Genomic DNA, 20,903 nt, shown 5'->3' with positions numbered 1-20,903 from the left:
TTGAAAGCTTCTATGAAGACTTGGAATCGGCAATGGGTAAGGTAAAAACACAGTAAACTATACTAATGGGAGACTTTAATGCAGAGGTAGAGAAGAAGCAGGCTGGAGACAAGACAGTAGGAGATTATGGCATTGTTACTAGAAATGCCAGAGGAGAGCTACTAGAGCTACTAGCAGAATTCGCAGAACGCAATATTTACGGATTTCGAATACCTTCTATCGAAAACGAGGAAACCGTAAGTGAACATGGAGGAGCCCTAATGGTGAAAATAAGAACGAAATAGACTTTATAATGTGTGCACACCCAGGCATCGTCCAGGATGGGGAAGTGGTTGGCAAGGTACGATAGAATGACCATAGAATGGTACGGTCTCGAATTCGCCTATACTTGAAGAAGGAACGACAGAAACTAATACGAAAGAAGCCAATCAATGAGCTAGCACTGAGAGGTAAAGTACAGGAATTCAGAGTCTCGCTTCAGAACAGGTACTCGGCTCTTAGTGAGGAAAGCAACCTTAGCGTAGATACAGTGAATGATAGTCTGACGAGTATCATGACGGAGTGTGCAGTGGAAATTGGAGGCACGGTACTTAGACAGGACACTGGCAAGCTTTCCCAGGAAGCGAAAAATCTCATTAAGAAGCGTCAAAGCATGAAAGTCTCAAGTACGACAGACAAAATATAACTGGCAGAGCTTTCGAAGTTGATTAATAAGCATGAGGTATCCGATGTAAGAAAGTATAATATGGAGAGAATTGAACACGCTCTGAAAAATGGAGCAAGCGTCAAAGCAGTTACGAGAAGGCGTTTGATTCAGTAGAAATATCAGCAGTCATGCAGACACTGCGGAATCAGGGCGTTGATGAAGCATATATAAACATCCTGGAAGAAATCTACAGGGGATCAACTGCTACCATAGTACTAAATAAAGAAAGCAACAGACTACCAATCAAGAAGGGTGTAAGGCAGGGGGATACAATCTCCCCAATACTATTTACCGCGTGTTAACAGGAGGTTTTCAGAGGCCTAGCGTGGGAACAGTTAGGCATAAGAGTTAATGGAGAGTACCTTAGTAACCTGCGCTTCGGCGATGACATTGCATTGCTGAGTAACTCAGGGGATGAATTGCGATTCATGATTACGGAGTTAGACAAGGAGAGCAGAAAGGTGGGTCTTAAAATTAATGTGCAGAAAACGAAAGTAATGTACAACAACCTTGGTAGAGAGCAGCGTTTCGAGACAGGCAATAGTCCATTTCAAGTTGTAAAAGGCTATGTCTACTTAGGGCAGGTAAGAACCGTGGAGCCGAACCATGAGGTTGAAGTAACTAGAAGAATAAGAATGTGGTGGAGCACATTTGGCAAGCACTCTCAAATGATGACAAATAGATTACCACTATCCCTCATGAGGAAGGTATATAACAGCTGTATCTTGTGGATACCTAGCTATGGAGCAGAAACCTGGAGACTTACAAAGATGGTTCCGCTTAAATTGAGGATGACGCAGCAAGCAATGGAAAGAAATATGGTAGGTGTAACTTTAAGAGACAAGAAGAGAGCAGAGTGGATTGGGGAACAAACGGGGGTTAAGGATATCATAGTTGAAATCAAGAAGAGGAAATGTACATGGGCCGGTCATCTAGCGCTTAGACAAGATAACCGCTGGTTATTAACTAACTAACTGGATTCCCAGAGAAGGCAAGTGGGTTAGGGGGAGACGGAAGGTTAGGTGGGTAGATAAGATTAAGAAGTTTGTGGGTATAAATTGGCAGCAGCAAGCACAGGACCAAGTTCACTGGCGGAACATGGGAGAGGCCTTTGCCCTGCAGTCGACGTAGTCAGGCTGATGATGATGATGATGATGATGATGTTGTTGATGACGATGATGATTCAAATCCACGCACCCACCACAGGGCTCAACTAGATTAACATATACCAGCTTTGGTGTTACGGGACGTCAATGGATGACGAATGTATGTGACTGGTGCAAACATGATAATCATGGCATGCGTGTCGTGTAAGAATATGAATGCATACCACGCTCCTTATGTGCTCGTGGCCGCTTTACTAGCTTCACATATACCAAATTTGGTATTACGTGACGTGAATGTGTGACGAAGTAAAAGACACGTTCAAACATAATCATGACATGCATGTCATCTAAAAAATGACTACATATCGCGCTGATAGCGCGCTAGCGGCCGTTTCCCTTGCTTCACATATACCAAATTTGGTGTTACGTGACGTGAATGGACGACGAACACAAATGACAGGTGCAAGCATGATAATCAGCACATTGAAGTCATGTACGGCATAATATAGGTCCGCCTCGTAACGTCGGGCTAATTTTAAAGTGACATATCAACCTTCCTCATTCGTTCTTGGCATGTCATTGATTGGCACTATGCGTGAGATCCACCAATTTTTAGTCAGAGTTGTTTTTTTTTTCATCCAGTTATATAAACCGCACAATTTGAAGGGCCACCAATTACGTGGCGTTCAGGCACGCGTTTAACTTGAATTGTTCTTGATGTCTTTCAGGCTAGGCATACTCGTGCGGCTAAAAGCATTAATATTAAACTACCTCGCTCTAACTGCCACCACGAAGTCGTACAAGAGCACGACGTGGCTTTCTCAGCAGACTTCGTGCTTTATATGCCATAATTACGTGGCGTGACTGTTAAAGCTTTGTTGGCTGTGGGAAAACTGCAGGAAAACCACACTGCCTCGTTATGCAGTCTTTTCATTTGTTGTTTGGCTGGAATAAATCAAGACAGTTTTGTTCGTAAAGGGCACCGGAGCAGTTAATAATTATTAGCTGCTGATGGATTTTATTGTTCACATTGACGCTCATGAAATTAAGAGAGGTACTGTTCACATGTGCGTTTTCGATGGCGTAAACGTCTTGTTAATGTAGGTATCGTGAAAGATGATGTACTACTGCCCGCGAAGAAAGTGTAGAAAATTCTCTGTTTTCTCCCAGCCAATAACAGCTAATAGTCACTTAATAGAGGCTTTGTTTTGAAATCTGTGGCCATTTTGCTGTTGTACACCATGTTGTGTACTTTTGTTTGTACCGTAGATATTTAATATTTAGTAAACTGCAGCTCTACTTGGGTGGAAGGTAAGTCATATCTGGACGTACATTCTGGTGTTCTCAAAAATGTACAGAAATTTTGAGACTTACTCATTGCCATCGGTAAGGTATATTATTATATTAACATTAGAAAGACACTGCCGCATATAATTTACAACGACAACGTTTTCTTCCTACAAATAGCGACAGCATAAAAAAAAGAAGCCACTTATGGTACGTGCTCTTAAAAAGTTTCAGCGTGCCCACTGCACTTGTGGCATATGTGGCCTCGAAAACACCTTCGTTAGTTTTCATAATTGCTGCTGTTATTCAAGAAATACATTTTTCATAGGATAGGTCAGTGATGGCTGCAGCCAAGAGGAAGTGTACTGCGTGCGCAACTTGTAAAATGAGCCCACCTAATATACCTGTACTCTGTATACTGTGTTCCTCCACATGGCAGCCTTTGCTAGGTGTAAAATTAGTGAATAGGCAGGGTGGAAGCTGATAATATTTTAAGCACTTGGTACTTTTCAATAATATTGATTGATATGTGGAGTTTAATGCCCCAAAACCACCAAATGGTTATGAGAGACGCTGTAGTGCAGGGCTCCAGAAATTTCGACCACCCGGGGTTCTTTAATGTGCACCCAAATCTGAGCACATGGGCATACAACATTTCCGCCTCCATCGGAAATGCAGCCGCCGCAGCCGGGATTCGATCCCGCGACCTGCGGGTCAGCAGCCGAGTGCATTAGCCACTAGACCACCACGGTGGGGCTACTTTTCGATAATAGGCAACAGACAATGATTTCTCATGGTTATGTGGCAGGCGCTTAAGCATACTCTCCTATTGTGGTTTGAAACGTTTTTATAAAGGGAACTGCAATAGACCGTAGGAACAAAGTTGCATTCCTCAAGAAGCGTTTTTTTTCAATCTTTTATGCTTTTTAACCACTAAAGCGAGCATGCAGCCCCCTCCCCCCCTCTCTCTATTTCATTCTCTAAGATTTGCTTAGTCGAGTGAGTGCCATAGACTGAATAGAAACAAGCTTGCATGTGGCAAATATAGCACCTACTCGTCTGCTGAAAAATATTCTTTTTCTTGTTATGCCTAATTGTATTTCATGATTTCATAAAGCGGCAAGAATGTTTAGGTAAATGACGTAAAATGTGTAATGCAAACTTTATGCTCATGATATCAGAGCGTATTTTTCATCGGTAATAATACATCACATTTTTGGTGGGGGTAACTCTATAAGTAGCGGCATTACGAAGCATTTGAATATTTCTTCGAACAGCCTTCTTCGCGATGTGTTATTATGAATTATTCGAACACGGTCGTGACACACCCAAAAACTTTCTGTGTTTTCTCTTTCGGGTGGTCGAATAATTTACCACCGTGCCTATGCAGTTCATTTTCTGGCGTTTGTATTGTTCTTACAAAAGCACCTTAATGCTCGTGTCTCCACGTAGCACATCCTGAAACGCTGCTTCTCAGCAATCTGTGTCGTTGAGGTATATCTGGAAAGCGTTGACAAGGATGTTCTTCATAAAACAGAGCGCATAAAACACGGGACAGAAAGAGATCAGGACAAGCACTCACTATCAACTGAAGTTTTATTGTGGAATTAGAGCATGTGTAAGCACCCATTGAAGCCACTATAAAGAAAAGAAAAAAGAGAAAAAACAACAACAAAAAGTGACACGTGTCTATGCCAAGAATCCATGTTTTTTTACAGGTAACAGAATGGGCGGGATAGTGACACACCTGTTAGCTTTCCTCGCTATCTCTTCCGCCTCTACTCTACGATTTCTCTAGTTTTTTTTTCTTTTCTGGTGCCGATACCGTACAAATGTCTGACTGAACAATGAAACACACTGTGGCCCTGCGTCAAACTTCTTACAATGGCCGGCAAGGTGTCCGTCAATCGCAGTGTTCCCGATTTTGTTATGCTCCTGCAGTCGAACGTTGAGGCATCTGTCAGTTTGACCTACGTAATGCCTGCCACATGAAAGAGAAATTCTGTACACTACACCTTTTGCACAGAAATCGCAGGCATTTTTGTGTGCGATTTAGCTAACAGGTTTCTGCTTTCTTATCGGATAGCTCAACGTGCAGAAGCTTAAAAGCTTGTTAGGTGCTGAAAACACACCCTTTACTGCAGTATGCTGCCCCACCTTCTTTATATTGTGAGACAATTTGTGAAGGTATGGAATTACAGGCATCTTTTCTTTGGCTCTATTTTTTTTAGCGATTCTCTCAAGTTCCGTTCATTGCTTTTCACTGCGACGTGATACACACTTCTTCCTTCGATGCAGGCCTTCAGCGACTGAGACAATGATATGCTTAGGGTAGCCTGCGGCTTCCAAACGTGCCACTTATTTGAGGAGGCTTTCATCCACCAAGTGATCGCAGGACTTGCAGATAGCATTTGACGAAGAGAAAGCACTACGTTCCTCTTCGTAAGCTTCGAGGGCTCAGATGAGTACTTTAAGAACGGCTTGCTGGCTCTTGGTTCATAGACCCAACACACGTAATTGTCTTTGAAATGCAACCTCAGATATAAATACCTGATGCTGAGCTGTTCGGGCAATTCCGTGGTCAAATTGAGCGACGTAAAATATGGATTAAAAGATGCAAGAATTCGCGTGAGGACTGAGTTGCTGCAGTCAAGACATTGTACACGAGAGCTACTCGCAATAGTACCAAGAACTGATCTACTTAAAAAAAACGAAGAAGCCGTTTACATACTTGAAAGTTTTTTACAATGCATGAGTCTGGAAATGTTGTAGGCCCGTGTGCTCAGGTTTGGGTGCACGTCAAAGAACCCCAGGTGGTCGAAATTTCCGGAGCCCTCTACTACGGCGTCTCTCATAATCATATGGTGGTTTTGTGACGTTAAACCTCACATATCAATCTACCGTTCCCGAGTCACCCAGCTGGTCAGAGAGAGCCCGATCACAACAATCGTGAAACAGATCACTTAAAATATGTGCTGCGCACAATCAGACGCAAACAGCCTACTTCTGCAGGTCAATGCCGTTGTCAAAAGCAACAACTTCAAGTAAAAAGATAAGAGTTAAAACAAACCAACTTCACCCATGCCGCTAGCATTTGAAAATTAGACAGCACCGTCTAACGGACAGCACCATCCTCTCATGTGGCAGGCATTACGTAGGCCAGACTGGCAGATGCCTCGACATTCGCCTGCAGGAGCATAACGAAAAAATCGGGAGCACTGCGATTGACGAACACCTTGCCGGCCATTGTAGGAAGTGTGACGCAAGACCACAGTGCACTCTTGGAAAAAAGCCCCGCCATGGTGGTCTAGTGGCTAAGGTACTCGGCCGCTGACTTGCAGGTCGCGGGATCGAATCCCGGCTGCGGCGGCTGCATTTCCGATGGAGGCGGAAATGTTGTAGGGCCGTGTACTCAGATTTTGACGCACGTTAAAAAACCCCAGGCGGTCAAAATTTCCGGAGCCCTCCACTACGGCGTCTCTCATAATCATATGGTAGTTTTGGGACGGTAAACCCCACATATCAAACAATCAATCAACTTTTAAAAAAACGGTAGTAGTGTTTGCTAACTTTGGGGTAGTAATGGTTTGTCACATATTTTACAACCCTGGTAGTAAGCGTAGTTAGTAACGGCAAGGGTGGTACCAACTACTACCTTTGCTGCAACTACTATCATTTAGTAACTGTCACTACCCTAGTCGTTACCACCAATGGGTAGTAAATTTTAAAGGTTTCAAGAAAAAAAGAAGTAGCCAACAATACTACCCTGTTCATTCATATTGGCATAGTGTTTTTTATTGCTAATGTTGGTCAATTAATGTCTCATTACTAAACAACTTAGGGTAAATTTGCGTGGTGTGCCATGAACGCGAAGAATACATAGACTTAAGAATTGCACTATTTTTTACACTACAGTATAACGCAAGCCTCGGTATATATAGAGCCCCTACTTAGCAGATGCGTGTCTGGTACAGGGAAGCACTTGTGTTCTAGGATGAATTATAGCAAATGTGAATCTAGAGTACTATATCATACTACCTGACTACGTGTGCTTGGGCACGTAGCACAAGACTTTTAATCAGCCTTACTTGTAAAAAAAATGATATGTCATATCTATTTATTATAAAAGGGCCACAAAAAGACATTATTGACAGTAGCCGAAAGAAGGTACAGAACTCTTTGACATAGTCTCGGTGCATTTGAATGCTTCACACGGCGAATATATCAGCGGAAAAATAGGTAATAATCGTTTGGGGGTTTGACGTGCCAAGACAACAATAATATTGGAAAACGCGTCGCAGGGAATTAATTGTGATCATCCTCCAAAATATTTGTGACCATCTTGTTCTATTGCGGTCCTGTGAATTTGCTGTAATTTACTGTGTTGTAATTGTCTATTACAACGTGTGTAGCACTTGCTTATGGTTAGTTAACTTGTACTTCTCCGTTTCGACAGTATCAGAATGACGTCAACATATCTATGTTGCGTAATTTAAAACAAAATCTTTTATCTAGCAATATCTCCTGCGTATTTTTTTCGTTTAATATTGATACGTTGAGACAATTACCCTCAAAGTATCAGAACCAGAATCACGTACTGTTTTGGATTAGATAGTCAGCAGCCGGGTAGCAAAAAGGTAGTAACGGAGCAAGAAAGCTAGTAACGGCTGTAGTTGATACCTCTTTCATTCTAGTTACTTAATGTTGACTAACATAGGTAGTAAACAGGCCACAAAAAGTTAGTAACAGTTGCAGGTAATAACTGTTTACTAACGTAAGCAGTCAACAAGTAGTGAAAGGGTACCAATGGTACAAAAAAAGGTAGTAAGTGCTGCAGTTACTACCTATTTTCTTGCAGTTGCTACCTTTTTACTAACTTTTTTTAAGAGTGTGTGTTCCATTGTTCAGTCAGACAGTTGTACTGTATCGGCAGCGGGAAAAAATGACTAGAGAAATCATCGAGGTGGCAGAGATAGTGAGGGCAGGTAAGAGGTGTGTCAGTATCCCGTCCATCCTGTTATCTGTAGAAGAGCATAAATTCTTGGCACAGACACGCCTCCTTTTTCGTTGTTTTTTCTTCTTTTCCTCTCTTTATAGTGGCTTTAATGGGTGCCTATATATGCTCTGATTCGGCAATAAAACTTCAGTTGATAGCGAACGCTTGTCCCGATCTCTTTCTGCCCCGTGTGTTGCCTGCGCTCTGTTTTATGAAGAACGATGAATAACGAACGCGCCCAAATCTTCTCCCTTTTAACGGAAGGATGATCGGCAGGATGGAGTGCTGTGGCGCTTGACGTCAGTAGCCACGACAACGTGAGAGCGGCCATGGAGGAAAAGAAGGAAAACAACCGAGGCGACCAATCACGGAGCGCATGGCGATTTTCTTGGACTCGATCAAGCGCCACGATTGCGAAGTTGGAAAATACGATGTATTTCGCCACTCAGGGAAGCGCACGAGGCACATTTTTATGCTGCCCCTGTGTCAAGTTTACCCTCGCCGTTCGTATGAATCACATACGCTCAACGACGGACCTTGAAAAAGCAAAGTTTGCAGCTTCTCACGAATAACGTCACATGTAGTTTGGTTAGTTGGATCTGTGTGAAATAAAAGCACCCCCGCAGACGAGCATGAGAGAATGGTTATTTTTCGGTGCAAAATTACAAGCTTAGCCGTGATAAATGACGCATACTATAGCGAAGGACCCCTAATTAACCTCAGTCACGTTAGCTCTTAAAGTACATGCTTTAAAATCGCGCCAGAGTTTGGACGCCCAGACTCATCGCACTGCGGCATAGTCTACAGAAAAAAATTATTTTTTTAAAGAAATATACTTTCTTAGTGCACAGGGAATGTTTTCAGAAGGAAGATAGAGCCAAGAGAAAGGACAGGCGCACCCATCTTCCTTCTGAAAACGTTCCCTGCGCACTAAGAAAGTATATTTCTTTCAAAAATGCAATACCAACCAGCCCAAGTAGCCACTCTTGAAATATTTTATGCAGCGAACTCGAGCTTCCGTTAGCGGAAAACTGCGCTAGAGTCTACACAGAATGAAGTAGACAAACGGGTAGCTTCGGGTGAACGTGCGTGTCGTACAGGGTATCTATAGCAGTGCACGCCTGTCGTGTGACACCGCATCAATCAGAAAAAAGGAAACGCACTGAATCATAACCTGAATTTCAAGACCGCTGTGAATTTCGAGACCTGAGTGACTCGTTTCGGAGAAGACATCTCACAACACCCGTGTACTCTCTTTCCAACCTTCACTCATTTCAAAAATGCTGACGTAGATATACCTGTAACACGCAGTTAACCCTCTGCAATTAACACTTTCGGGCTTCCGTGTAATAAAACTGTAGCATTCCGACTAGGAACTAACACATCAAACACACATAATTTACGACAGACTGGTGTCATGCGCTATTTTATTCCAACTTCTTCCTTCACTTCCCCCTCAATCGACTTATTCTTTTTTCGTGTGCTTATTGCAGACCACTTTACCAACATTATGAAAGCTTGTCAACAAGGAGGGCTCCCGTAGAAGTATTAAGTTTCAAGCAGAAATACCGTTTTTTTACTTACAGCAGTAAACATAAACCTGAATTGGCTGCTCGAAGGTGATCCTGAGAGTTTCCTGTCTATAACTTAAAAAATTTCTGATATTTTGGGAGTATTTTTATGAGCCGTGCTATGAGCTTCTGCGGTGACCTCAAGGCAGCTACAAATTCGCAAATTTCTCGGTGTGCGTACACTACAGCACGATTTATTAGGTCATAAAACTCCGAAAGTGACAGTCGGTGGCTCCAACACGAAGGGATGCAAATGAAAGTCATCATAACGTTATCATGTCATCATATGAGGTCATCGTGACGTTACGGATCTTCAAGTAACGTAACATAACGTCACACGATGGCACTTCGTCGTGTGACGTTGCTGCTTGGTCATAGGCGACTGATCACGGAGGCGATGAAAAACCAGGCGAGGCGCAAACAGCTTGCACTGCCTTCGATCTTGGAGGCGAAGCAAAGCTGCGTTAGGTGCATAAAACTCTCGGAGGGTTGCGGGGGACAATCAATGCATGGACTTTGAAGGCAAAGAAGGAGATGAATTTCGCTTGCGAATCGTCTTAGGCAAATGCACAGGTTAGAAGGGGACCCTGTGGGTTTTTTGAGTGAAGTTGGATGATGCTGGAATTTTTCTAGTGATTAATACGCGTGAGAACACTAAATAGATAATAATTTTTTTCGACATATCCTGGAATCTGCCTATTTAACATCTCTCACACACTTAGCTGACTCGTTTTACATCAGGTGTGCTTCACTTCATGGACGATTTTTCTGTGGTTAAGGTCAATAAATTCTAGTTATCATCATCATTTAGAGCGGACGTTCGCACTCATCATTCTCGTGCAGATCATTGATAGCTTTACTTTAATATATTGTGCGTAAGGCCAACAGATGACTGAAATACAAGAATAAAGGAAGTGATAGTTAGCAAATTTTCCAAAAACTTTTTGAGTGTGATTTCTGCCTAGGCGTTATCCGTGGCCTCTTACCTGACAGGAAAACTTCCACTAGATTTAGCTAACACTGAAGAGAGCACAGGCGAAAGCATATGGCCTCACAGAACACCCATTAAGCTCCTTTGACATTCTCGCTCGACTGCATTGTTGCTTTTCATTGTTCTCTTTCGGTCAACTAGACATGACAAATAGTTCCATATGCTCAGATTTGTTAACGAGGTCTCGATTCACATTTGATTCTCCTTTAATGGTCTTTAAAACTTTATCTACAACTAATTCAAACTTGATCACTTGAGTAAATTTACTACTTTAATTTATGCTTCCTTCAATCCATATTTGATTGATAATATGCATTGTGTGTACTCTCACATTATTATGACTGAATCGAAACCCACAAAATGGTAATTCGCTATAACTACATGCGTGAGCGGAAAAAAAGTAAAGAAGTAATGCTGCAGTAACGAAGCGCTTTACGTGCATAGGGATAACAGCAACTATACGAAATAGGTGACTAACCTAAAATAAACCTACGAAATACAATTTGCAAAAAAGTGAAGTGATACTGATATTTGAAGGGCAAGGGCAAAGCACTTTTCAGACCAGATGCTATTGACAGCTTCGAAATGAGAGAGGAGGGGGAATGGCGACACAATAAATGAATTATTCTGCAATATAAGTCAAAACGGGTCGCGCAACATTTGCAGCACAAAAGGCAAAAATGAAGCCTCAGTACTACGAAACAGCTTCAAAAAGAAACGCGAATCAATGGCCCACAGCGAGGGTTAGCGTTCTAGAAATAGTTAGCCTTGACCCCACCATGAAGGAAAATTCCGTTATTCGCCGATAGGCAAGAGTGAAGCATCAGGCTTTTCTTTCTCTTGATGAGACCCCCCACTGCTTTCTCTGTTTCACTCCCTACCCCTCCTCGATCGCTCTCTTTCCCGCCTGATTCGCACGCTCTCTTTCTCTCTTACGGGCCTCCACTACACGGCCGGCTTGTTTTCGTGCAAGGTCACTCACACGCTTGCCTCGACTTGGCCCGCGGTAGAAGCGAATGACACGTAAACCGCGCTCGCAGTTGAATCATTCCGCGTGTACAGTACTACGTCGACCGTGATCGTCAGGCTAACGTAAACAGCTGACTCCGCGAATGGCGTCGACCTTATGACCTCAATAGCAGTTCACTCGGCTGGGAAGGGTTTCAACTGGTGATTCTATAGGGTGAGGTTCTATGGGAATTCTGTGAGCTCCCAAGGGCATGACGCGTGATGCGTTTCTTCTCACCGAGTTTAAAGGATGTTCTATAGAAATAAAAGCTCATATCAGATGAATTGTCACGTTGAACTTTTTATGCAGTACCGTGGGCGCTTAAACGTACATAGAGGAGCGTTTGATTGAGCGTCATTCACGCTGATTCTGTTCATCCTCGTTATTTGTACTCGTGGGTGGACTTATAGCATAATGTAAAGTAAGAAAACATTGTGCAACTTAGTTCATAAGCCTTTAGTAATCAGAGCAGGAAGTTCAAACATACGAGACAGGATTGGAAAGGAAGCTACATACGGTTTCATTCATTTCTCCTGTGTCACAGTTTGTTCGTGTTCTATGAGGCATCGTATTTGTTATCAGGACCAACCCTACACTCGTCTATTTATTCCTGACCACAGCTTGTTTTTTAGGGATTAATTTCGCTGTTTTCTTTTGTAACCTATGCTCACTACACCTTACCTTACCTGTACTATTATATCGTGTATTATGCCAGAATCCCCGCACAATATATAAAAAAAAACTTCGCTTCATTTAGTTTTTGTTTCCCTGTTAGAACTTTTCCTTGTTGAATTCCTGTCTTTGTTTTTTGGAGGTGTTATACTTTTACAGATTCGTTTTCTTTTTGCGAACGAATTCTTCTCTAGTTCTTCTAATTTTTCTTTTTTAAAAATGCTTTGTTAAATATGTCCGTGTTATTATTTCCTTTTTGTAGAACTTGATTTCAATGCAAAGCATGTGCATTGTAGGTTTGGATTGCGTTTAAACTTTGCTTTTCTCATTTTGCTGCCAATGTGAATCTGAGACGTGGAGCATGGTCAAGCTGTTTGATGCAGAATTTTCCACCTATGCCAACCACTGTAAAACAGCATGTGATAAATAAACTCAACTCATCAGGCTCGAGAGAGTAGGTTTATTAACGTCATGGTGGCCCCATTTTGACAGGTGCTACATGCAATAACTTCCAGTCACATAAATTTAAGTACGTGCCTTTTCAAGAACTCCAGGTGGTCAAAATTATAGACGAGTCCCCCACTACGGGCGCACCTCGTAAATATATCAGTGTTTTGACTCGTAAGACCTATAAATTGGTGTCACATTTTCAGCCAATTACATCAAGATTTCTATAGAAGATACCGCGATTCCTAAAAAAAGATACCGTGGTTACCAATTGGTTGCTCGAAATTTCGTTTTATCCAATGATAATGATGTAGTACGCACCTTCGGCACTGCTAATTCAGCATCCTCGTTTGACTTCTTCACCGCTATGGCTGAACGTTGGAGCGTACGTTTGCATTACTTGTTGTTTACATATTCCTTTAGTTATATTTATAAGAACTAACTGACAATGATGCCAAGAGAAGTATGGGAATGTTATTAGAAGTAGTTGTATTGTAAATGGGAAGAAAGAAAAGCGGACGAAAAGATAACTTGCCAATGGAATGTCATTGAGACACATTCATTTATACTTATGTAGTTATCTGCTACTGAGCTTCATTTCCTATTTAGGCAATGTTTTCACCATCACAATAATTTTCAGCCTATTTTTATGTTTACTGCAGGACGAAGGCCTTTCGTAATGACTCCAAATTCAGCCACTCTTGGGCCAACTCATTTCATTTTGTGCCCGTGAGCTTCTTAATTTTGTCATTCCATCTAACCCTCGGCCGTACTCAACTGGGCTTAAAAATAGATGATGATGCCTCAAAGAGCACCATCCTATCAAAAGGACGTTTTTAGCATTTTCTGCAGCTTTTTTTGACGTACGTCTTCCTAAAGCAACACTAAAGTTAAATAACAACTTACGTCAGGTGAAAGCTCAATGTATGAAAAATTCTAAAACAATGATATTATCAACGGCAGGGCCCTACTTACCGAGAAATTAACTCTTTAATACCTGAATTATAAAACTGCCGAAGAAAATAAAAAAAATGGTTCCATTTTCCAGCTTTACATAGCAACCGTTTAGTGATTACACTGCTAAATTATCCAAAATGCACCTTTAATGCATACAGGTACGTGGCGAATTCTCCAAATGTCCCAGAAGCGAGGACCTTGCAAGAAAAAACGTGCTTAGTGCGTGGCGCGCACACACTAAATAAACAAAATGATCGAAGCTAGAACTTGCGTCAGCCAGGCGAGAAATAACGAAGAAACTAGTGGTCTTGCACGCGCCTTGCGCTCTCCGCCATCAGTTATAAAACAATCGGTTGTAGCATAAAAAAACATACACGAGATAGCGCTAGATTTTTTTAAGGTGAAGTCTACATTCCCCGTGAGTACTTTACTGCCGTCATTAATGGTGGCACGCTTTCCATGACTTGCTGGCTCGATGTTTTTCGGTATGTCGCGAGTTCGTGACAATGGCAGTAAAGCATTAAGGTAAATGCACGAGAACGAATCCGCTACGCCTAGTACATTCACAAAATGATCCAGATGACGTGAGAGGTACTGCCTACAATTATACACTAATAGTCGAACTAGCTGTACTAAATAAAGAACCTCCTGTGCGTCTAGACATAGTAAAATGCTTCTTGTTCGCTTCTATTTGATTCATGGAAAAAAGAACCGCCGGACGTTACTCCGGGGAATGGTGCGAGTGGTTTAAAAGTTGCAATTTTTGCATGGTTAAACTGGACAGGTCGTCCCATCTAGCGGGGCCCAGTTGAAACAAGCACGTCTGTCATCTTGGAGGCTATGACAGGAAATTGTTCAATGAACGTTGTTGCTGCTGTGGCTCCCACGACTTTCGTCCTGCTGCTATTATTGTCGGAACGTCTCACGTCACTGTTGCCAACGTTGCCCGGCAAAACCGGGCAACGTTGGCAACAGTGACGTGAGACGTTCCTCTTGAGGCGGGTGAATTAAAGAGCGCTAAACCGATGCGGGCCTCTAGAAAGTGATTTTATTTCAAAACAAGCACTTTCTTGGCACAAATGTAACACTACGAGGTTTATGCACCGTTATTTCAACAACCAACGTAGACCTAATAGTTGCCTTTAGTGTCCTTAAACATACACAATTCCTGTTCTTAAGTAGATGGATCTTTGTATAATATGCTAAACTTTAAAGATAGTTTTATAGAGTTTCATACCCGAGAACTATCTAACATTTGGGCACAAATTCCAGGTATGGAAAGAAAGCTGAAACCCCGATGATTGTAACATCACTGTGACGCCATACGAGCCGTGGCCGGCCTTTTCATTCGCGGTAATTACGCCTTCCTCGGCATGGTGTCTCTCGAAGGTTATATTTATTATCTGTGTAGAAAGAGAATGAAACAACTTGTCGAACGTTATGTCTTTATACCCTCAGCTTCGTGATACGGCAGTTGACTGAAACAATAAACGTCTTTTTTGTGATGAAACACACGTGTCGTCTGTGCAGTCTTCGATAACCACTTTCACTCTCACTTGCAAAAAAAAAACATTATTAAAGTTATATGGTTTACCATGCCCCATTACTTTCTATATTGTTTGCGTGTAGGAAATGTTATCTTAGCTCTAAAATGCGATGACACGCCTCCATGAACGCACTGCGCCTGGAGCTCACTATCTGTGCACACACTAAGCGCGCACTATAAGCGCGTGCACACTACGTTTCGAACACGTTGTATGTGTTATTCCAACTACGTGAAACCGGAACACCTCCCCCCCCCCCCCACGTCTTCGTAGAGACCTTCGCTCCAAGCAGAATCATCTTAATATCACCAGCCTTTTTACGCTAAGATTTGTTGTACAAGGCTGCAGAGAATTTCTTGCAAGAAGATAAGTGACAAATCTAGTCACTCGCCGAGTGGCTTCGACATTTTTGATAAAAAGCATCATGGTAAAATTGTTTTAAAATTTAGAGGGCATGGTGAGTGCGGGCAGGGTGTGAGATAACCCTTCAAATATTCTCCGGCCGAAGCTATATGTGCGTGCTATTCTCAAATGCTCCAATTGTCTGGCTGACCATTTCGCTATAGTGCTTAAAAGACGTCTTTATTTGCAGTAGAATGGCAAGTTGATTGCACCCTTAAGGAGAGTCTAGATACTCATGTGCCAGCTTAGACCTTCGTTGCTTTGCAAATGAGTTACCTGTGCCCCTTGTGCACGCAAGTGTGCACTGGGACGGGAAAGTGCAGCATTCTGATCACTTTGTTAAAGAGGGTAGTAAACGGAAGCTAAACTTGCAGGTGGTCAAGCGTCTTCAGGAGAAGTACGGCCCGTCGCTTTACAGCGAGGAGAACATTCTGCTGACAGCGACGCACACGCACTCGTCGGTGGGCGGCTTCATGCAGTACCTGCTCTATAACATCCACACCCAGGGCTTCATCCGCCAGGTGGCCGACGTCCAAATCGACGGCATATGCAGGGTACGTCTCGTCCACATGCTTGGATATATATATATATATATATATATATATATATATATATATATATATATATATATATATATATATATATATATATATATATATGTATATATATATATATATATATATATATATATATATATATATATATATATATATATATATATATATATATATATATATATATAAACACACCAGAACTCGAGTTAGCCGAGAAATGATTCAATATCGACAGGCCGAGTTCTTGTTTTTTCATGAACCCGAACTTACTGCCCCAGTAGTCGCTGCAAGCGAAAAATGGCGACTTGATTTGACGAATAAAGCAAACGACTATGCTTGCGGTGCATTTTTTGTTGCAGCAAGTGTGCACAAATACACAAAATTTGAATCTCTCGTAGTAACACAAAGTGGATTGCCATAGGCGTAGACAATAGCAGATAACTATTGGGTCCGTAATCAGTTATGACTTCGTACGAGAAAAAAAGTTTTAAGAACAGGTGCTGGCCAATCGTGTACATATAAAGGAGAGTAATGGCAAATGACTTTATTTAATGATACGAAAAAAAAGAAACGACTCGTGAAATCGGCGCGCTTGTCGTACAAATCCAGTACTAATCATGCGCGTAAACTGCGAAGCATTCGAGGGGAGCTATTACTGTTACATTTTTGGCACACCTTGCGTAATCGTAAGCTTGTCAAAGAACAATGCAAGACAAGTCTGATGAACTTGAAAACTGGTGCAGGAGGAACGAACGGCAGCCCTGTCAGTGGTAGCGGGTTGACGTTAAGGGAACGGGCTCTGTGTGGGTGACTAGAGGTTAAAGTAAACGCAGCTGAGATCTGCCCAAGCGGTGGCGGACACGTCATTCTCGTTCCGTTAAAATGATCGTCAAGATGGGCTAGTTGGCAAAACTTTCACGCAGTTCACATGGAGATTTTTTTGTCGCGATAGAACATAATCAGGATAATATCAGACTAACAACGACTTTTTAGATCTTGGTTGGAACTCTTAAGCATCTCAGAGCTCATCAATTACAATTTAGGTATCGTGTTCTATAAATATATAACCAAGGCACTACCTCCAATCTGCTTCTCATCTACTGATCTGTTTGCCCATAGTAAACTACATTTGCGCATACACAATAATGTTCTTTTGCCTAAGGTACGCCCTAATTATGGTAAACGGACTGCTGAATTTTATTCATATTGTTATGTATACAACTACCAGTTTCTATAAAAATGCAAAATTACATCAATTTAAGACAGAACTGAAATCACACATTATGCATGCTTAGTATTACTGTTCATTTTCATAGCTTCAGTTTGTTTTAATTTTGACACTCAAGTATAACAGCTTTTTGTGTTCTTTTTCAGTTATATTGCTTAGCATTATTCGTTGCTTCATTTTGTTTATTGTGTACATTTTTTTCGTCTTATACATTCCTTTAATGTTCTGGTGCAAACGTGTTTAGTTTACACTTTTGATTTTTGCTTATGTTGCCTAAACATTGTTTTATCACAATTTGCCTTTAACAAGAGGTCTCGATACAGTCTTCAACTTAGGGACCTTTTTATGTATACTAAATACATGTAATATTTTTGTATTCATACAATTAAAAAAAGCTGAAAAAAACTCCTCTTGAACTTTTAGAGAGGAACCAATAATTATCGGGAAATTGGAATTTGATAGAGCTTGGTTGCGATGAAAACTATTACGGAGTGTTGTGGGTTGTTTTTCTTGCCTACATTTTTTGTTTCATCGTGTTCAGGTTGCCTACTTAGGGGCGTACCAGCTGGGATCACTCGCCCGCACCTACGAGGAAATGTAGTGTGCTATTGGGTTCAATCCTAACCGTTGCTCGAAAAGGGGCCAATATAGAATCTTAAGGCGCAAGGCGTTGCACACGAATGCAATGCTCGCGTATACGCTGTGATCAGCCGACGATGGATGACTTGTCCTCGCAGAGTATTGACCAAGCACACGAGGGCATCCGGAAGGGCTACATCTACTGGAACGAAGGCGAGCTCCTGCACGCCAACATCAACCGCAGTCCATACGCATACGAGGCAAATCCAGCTGAGGAGAAAGCCAAGTAAGTAGAGCATTCTCTTTATATTCTGGGTACATAGAAGCGTTTGGTCTATCATAAGTATAACCATTTTCAATTAATTAATTCATTCATTCCGCCTTTCACTTGTAGATATTTTTTCTTGTCCAAGGCAGTATGATTCTCGCCGAGTCTGTTCCAGTGGATGGTTAAAATGCTCCGCGCTACCAAAAAGTTGTTACCTTCAAGTAGGACATTCAAGATAAAAACATGCGGCCACAGACTGGCCCGAGCGTGGTTTGCCATTCTCACGCCTGGTTGCGTGATATCGTAGCCGAGTTCGTCACCTCTTGCATCATCACCACAACTTGTCTCTGGTTAGCCACGTGCTCATAGCGGTGGCCAAGCTGCGCAGTATAATGTGCCGGATTCGGTCGCTTTAGCGGGTGTGCCTGCTCTAGTCCCTCCTCCTGGGGCGCATAAGAATATATTTGCAAGAAGGCCGACCAAACCATATAATTCAATTGTTGAAACGTTTACTTAGGGTGCCTGTAGAGGCTGCAGATGTTTGTCGTTTCTGCTGCCCTTCGCGGAAAACGTATACCTAATTATTAGTGGGTTGCTTTCGTTTGTCTTTCGCAAACTTTCCCCAAACTCTTTTCACAACTTTACTTCGTATCTGGTTTTTGTGGTTTTGTACCAATTTCGTAAAATGACATTCAGCACAGTAGTGTGTGCGTGTGCGCGTGTGTGCGTGTGTGCGTGTGTGTGTGTGTGTGTGTGTGTGTGTGTGTGCGCACGCGCGAAGTTTTTTTTCGGAGCTGCAAGATCCCGCTTGAATGGAATGTGGTCTACCATTTACTTGTCTTAAACTTATTGGACACTGCGCTAAATTTTGCCGCCGCCAGTGCTTTCCTTAAGACAGATCGCTTAGCAGAACGCTGCTGTATAGTTTCCTGCAATCAGCTTCTCCGCGAGCAAAAAAGAGCAAGAAGCTCCTGCCTCACTGCCACTCCATTTTCATCGCCATGCACCGTTTGGGTTCGGGAGTACGTGACGGCACGCTTTTGTTTCCCGAAGCGGGCCTTTTGCCTCAACGGAGCATGTTGTCCGTTCTTACAAATATAGCGGCGAATAAGACACGCGCAAACGCTTGAACGCAGCTGTGGGCGGCTTCGGCTCGGCTTCCTAAAATAGCGACTACATTTCTGGCCAACTATATCACTCACCACGCGCAAAGACTGTTGCTTTATTATGTCAGTCTGCCGGACGATTGAAAAAAAAAAAACGCATTACCTTGAGCGCACGGCTGCTGGCACGGCAGGCTCCGCCGGTGGTTGCTGGGGAGACTCAGCTTATGCATTGTGATGAAAGAGAAATCCGGCGTGTTTGAACAGCCTTCCGCCCCCATCGCTCAATTTCACGGCGCTGGAGGCCATGCGACCCGATTGTAGCGTTTCATTCGCTAAGAACTGAACAGACTGAATATTTCTGCGAATATATTTAAAAGCGGGTTCCATTATAGATATTGCTTCTATACTGGCGGTAATTTGGTGAGGGATGATACGTGTCCTTAAACACCGAGTAAATGCAGTTCATTTTTTTAGGCTCCTAACGTCGGACGTCTCATTGTAACTTGCAAAACTTCACGCATTGTAGCGCTTGGTGACGCTATCGTTCACTACACAGACCGGTGAGCGTACACTCCCCAGCGGCTCGGTCTTCTTCCTGTGACATCGCTTATCAATCATTCACAGCGTTTAATCAGGGGGTCAGTCATAGAAAGATTGCCATTCCTTCGAAGGTAGTAATTTTTTCCTCGAAATACAAAAGCTGATAGGGCTTTTACAAGTCAGAAACACTTGTAGGCGTCTTCGTTGCGCTCCGGACTAATCGACAAAAAACTCGTGAATTAGCTTTTTTGCTATTACATTAAGGGCAGTTCTCTCCATTAGAAAGTTGTAGTGCATGCGAGACAATTCTTAGCATACCCATTTTTGTTTTTTTAGAAATCAAGAAAATTGCACGTTATTTGACTAATTCAAGAGTGATTTTTAATGTTGATATTGAAAGTAATTGCACCCAGTGTCCAGAAAGCGAGGCTGTTCAGTTACGTCAGAAAGAAAGCTCCTAGGACAGATAAGTGAAGAAATTTGAATGGAGGAGCGTTGAAACAGATTGTGGTCAGAATGTGGTCGTTTCCTATGAAATAAATGAGTAGACCACTCATTCTTTGCGCGAAATGTGTCGTGCTTACCTGCTACTTTGCTAAACTATAAACTGGGGCGATGGACTCTTTCACTTTTATGGAAGAAGTAGTGCTTCAGTGGCGGGCCCCGAGTTTTATGGTTCAGATTCGAAGAGGACGTTGATACTGCATATTATCGCGCACACGTCGAAATAAGCAGATAAGCACTAAATACCACATGCAAAGATAGGGCGATCCTCTGGCGTAAATGTGATGACTTGCCTCTTTCAACGAAAAGATGCTGCTGCGATGCGCTTTCATTCAAATTTCGTCCCCTCTGTCATGGAAGTTCCAGTCGGACGTAACAGAGCGGCCGCGCGTCCGACGCGCTGACCATGGTGAGGTTTCATATGACCATTGAAATT

General features: G+C 42.4%; 1 protein-coding gene across 1 annotated transcript in view; it reads left to right on the top strand.

Annotated features, from left to right (window-relative positions):
• The window catches only part of CDase (neutral ceramidase), a 147,569-nt gene that overhangs the window by 74,579 nt on the left and 52,087 nt on the right, over positions 1–20,903 (top strand). Inside the window, exons 3-4 of the mRNA XM_075878500.1 lie at positions 16,063–16,242; positions 18,208–18,335. Coding sequence (XP_075734615.1) covers positions 16,063–16,242; positions 18,208–18,335 — 308 coding nt within the window. The remainder of the gene's footprint in view (positions 1–16,062; positions 16,243–18,207; positions 18,336–20,903) is intronic.

The sequence above is a fragment of the Rhipicephalus microplus genome, chromosome X, assembly GCF_043290135.1.
Source record: "Rhipicephalus microplus isolate Deutch F79 chromosome X, USDA_Rmic, whole genome shotgun sequence".
Lineage (NCBI taxonomy): Eukaryota > Metazoa > Arthropoda > Arachnida > Ixodida > Ixodidae > Rhipicephalus > Rhipicephalus microplus.
This window is presented reverse-complemented; position numbering and strand designations above follow the sequence as displayed.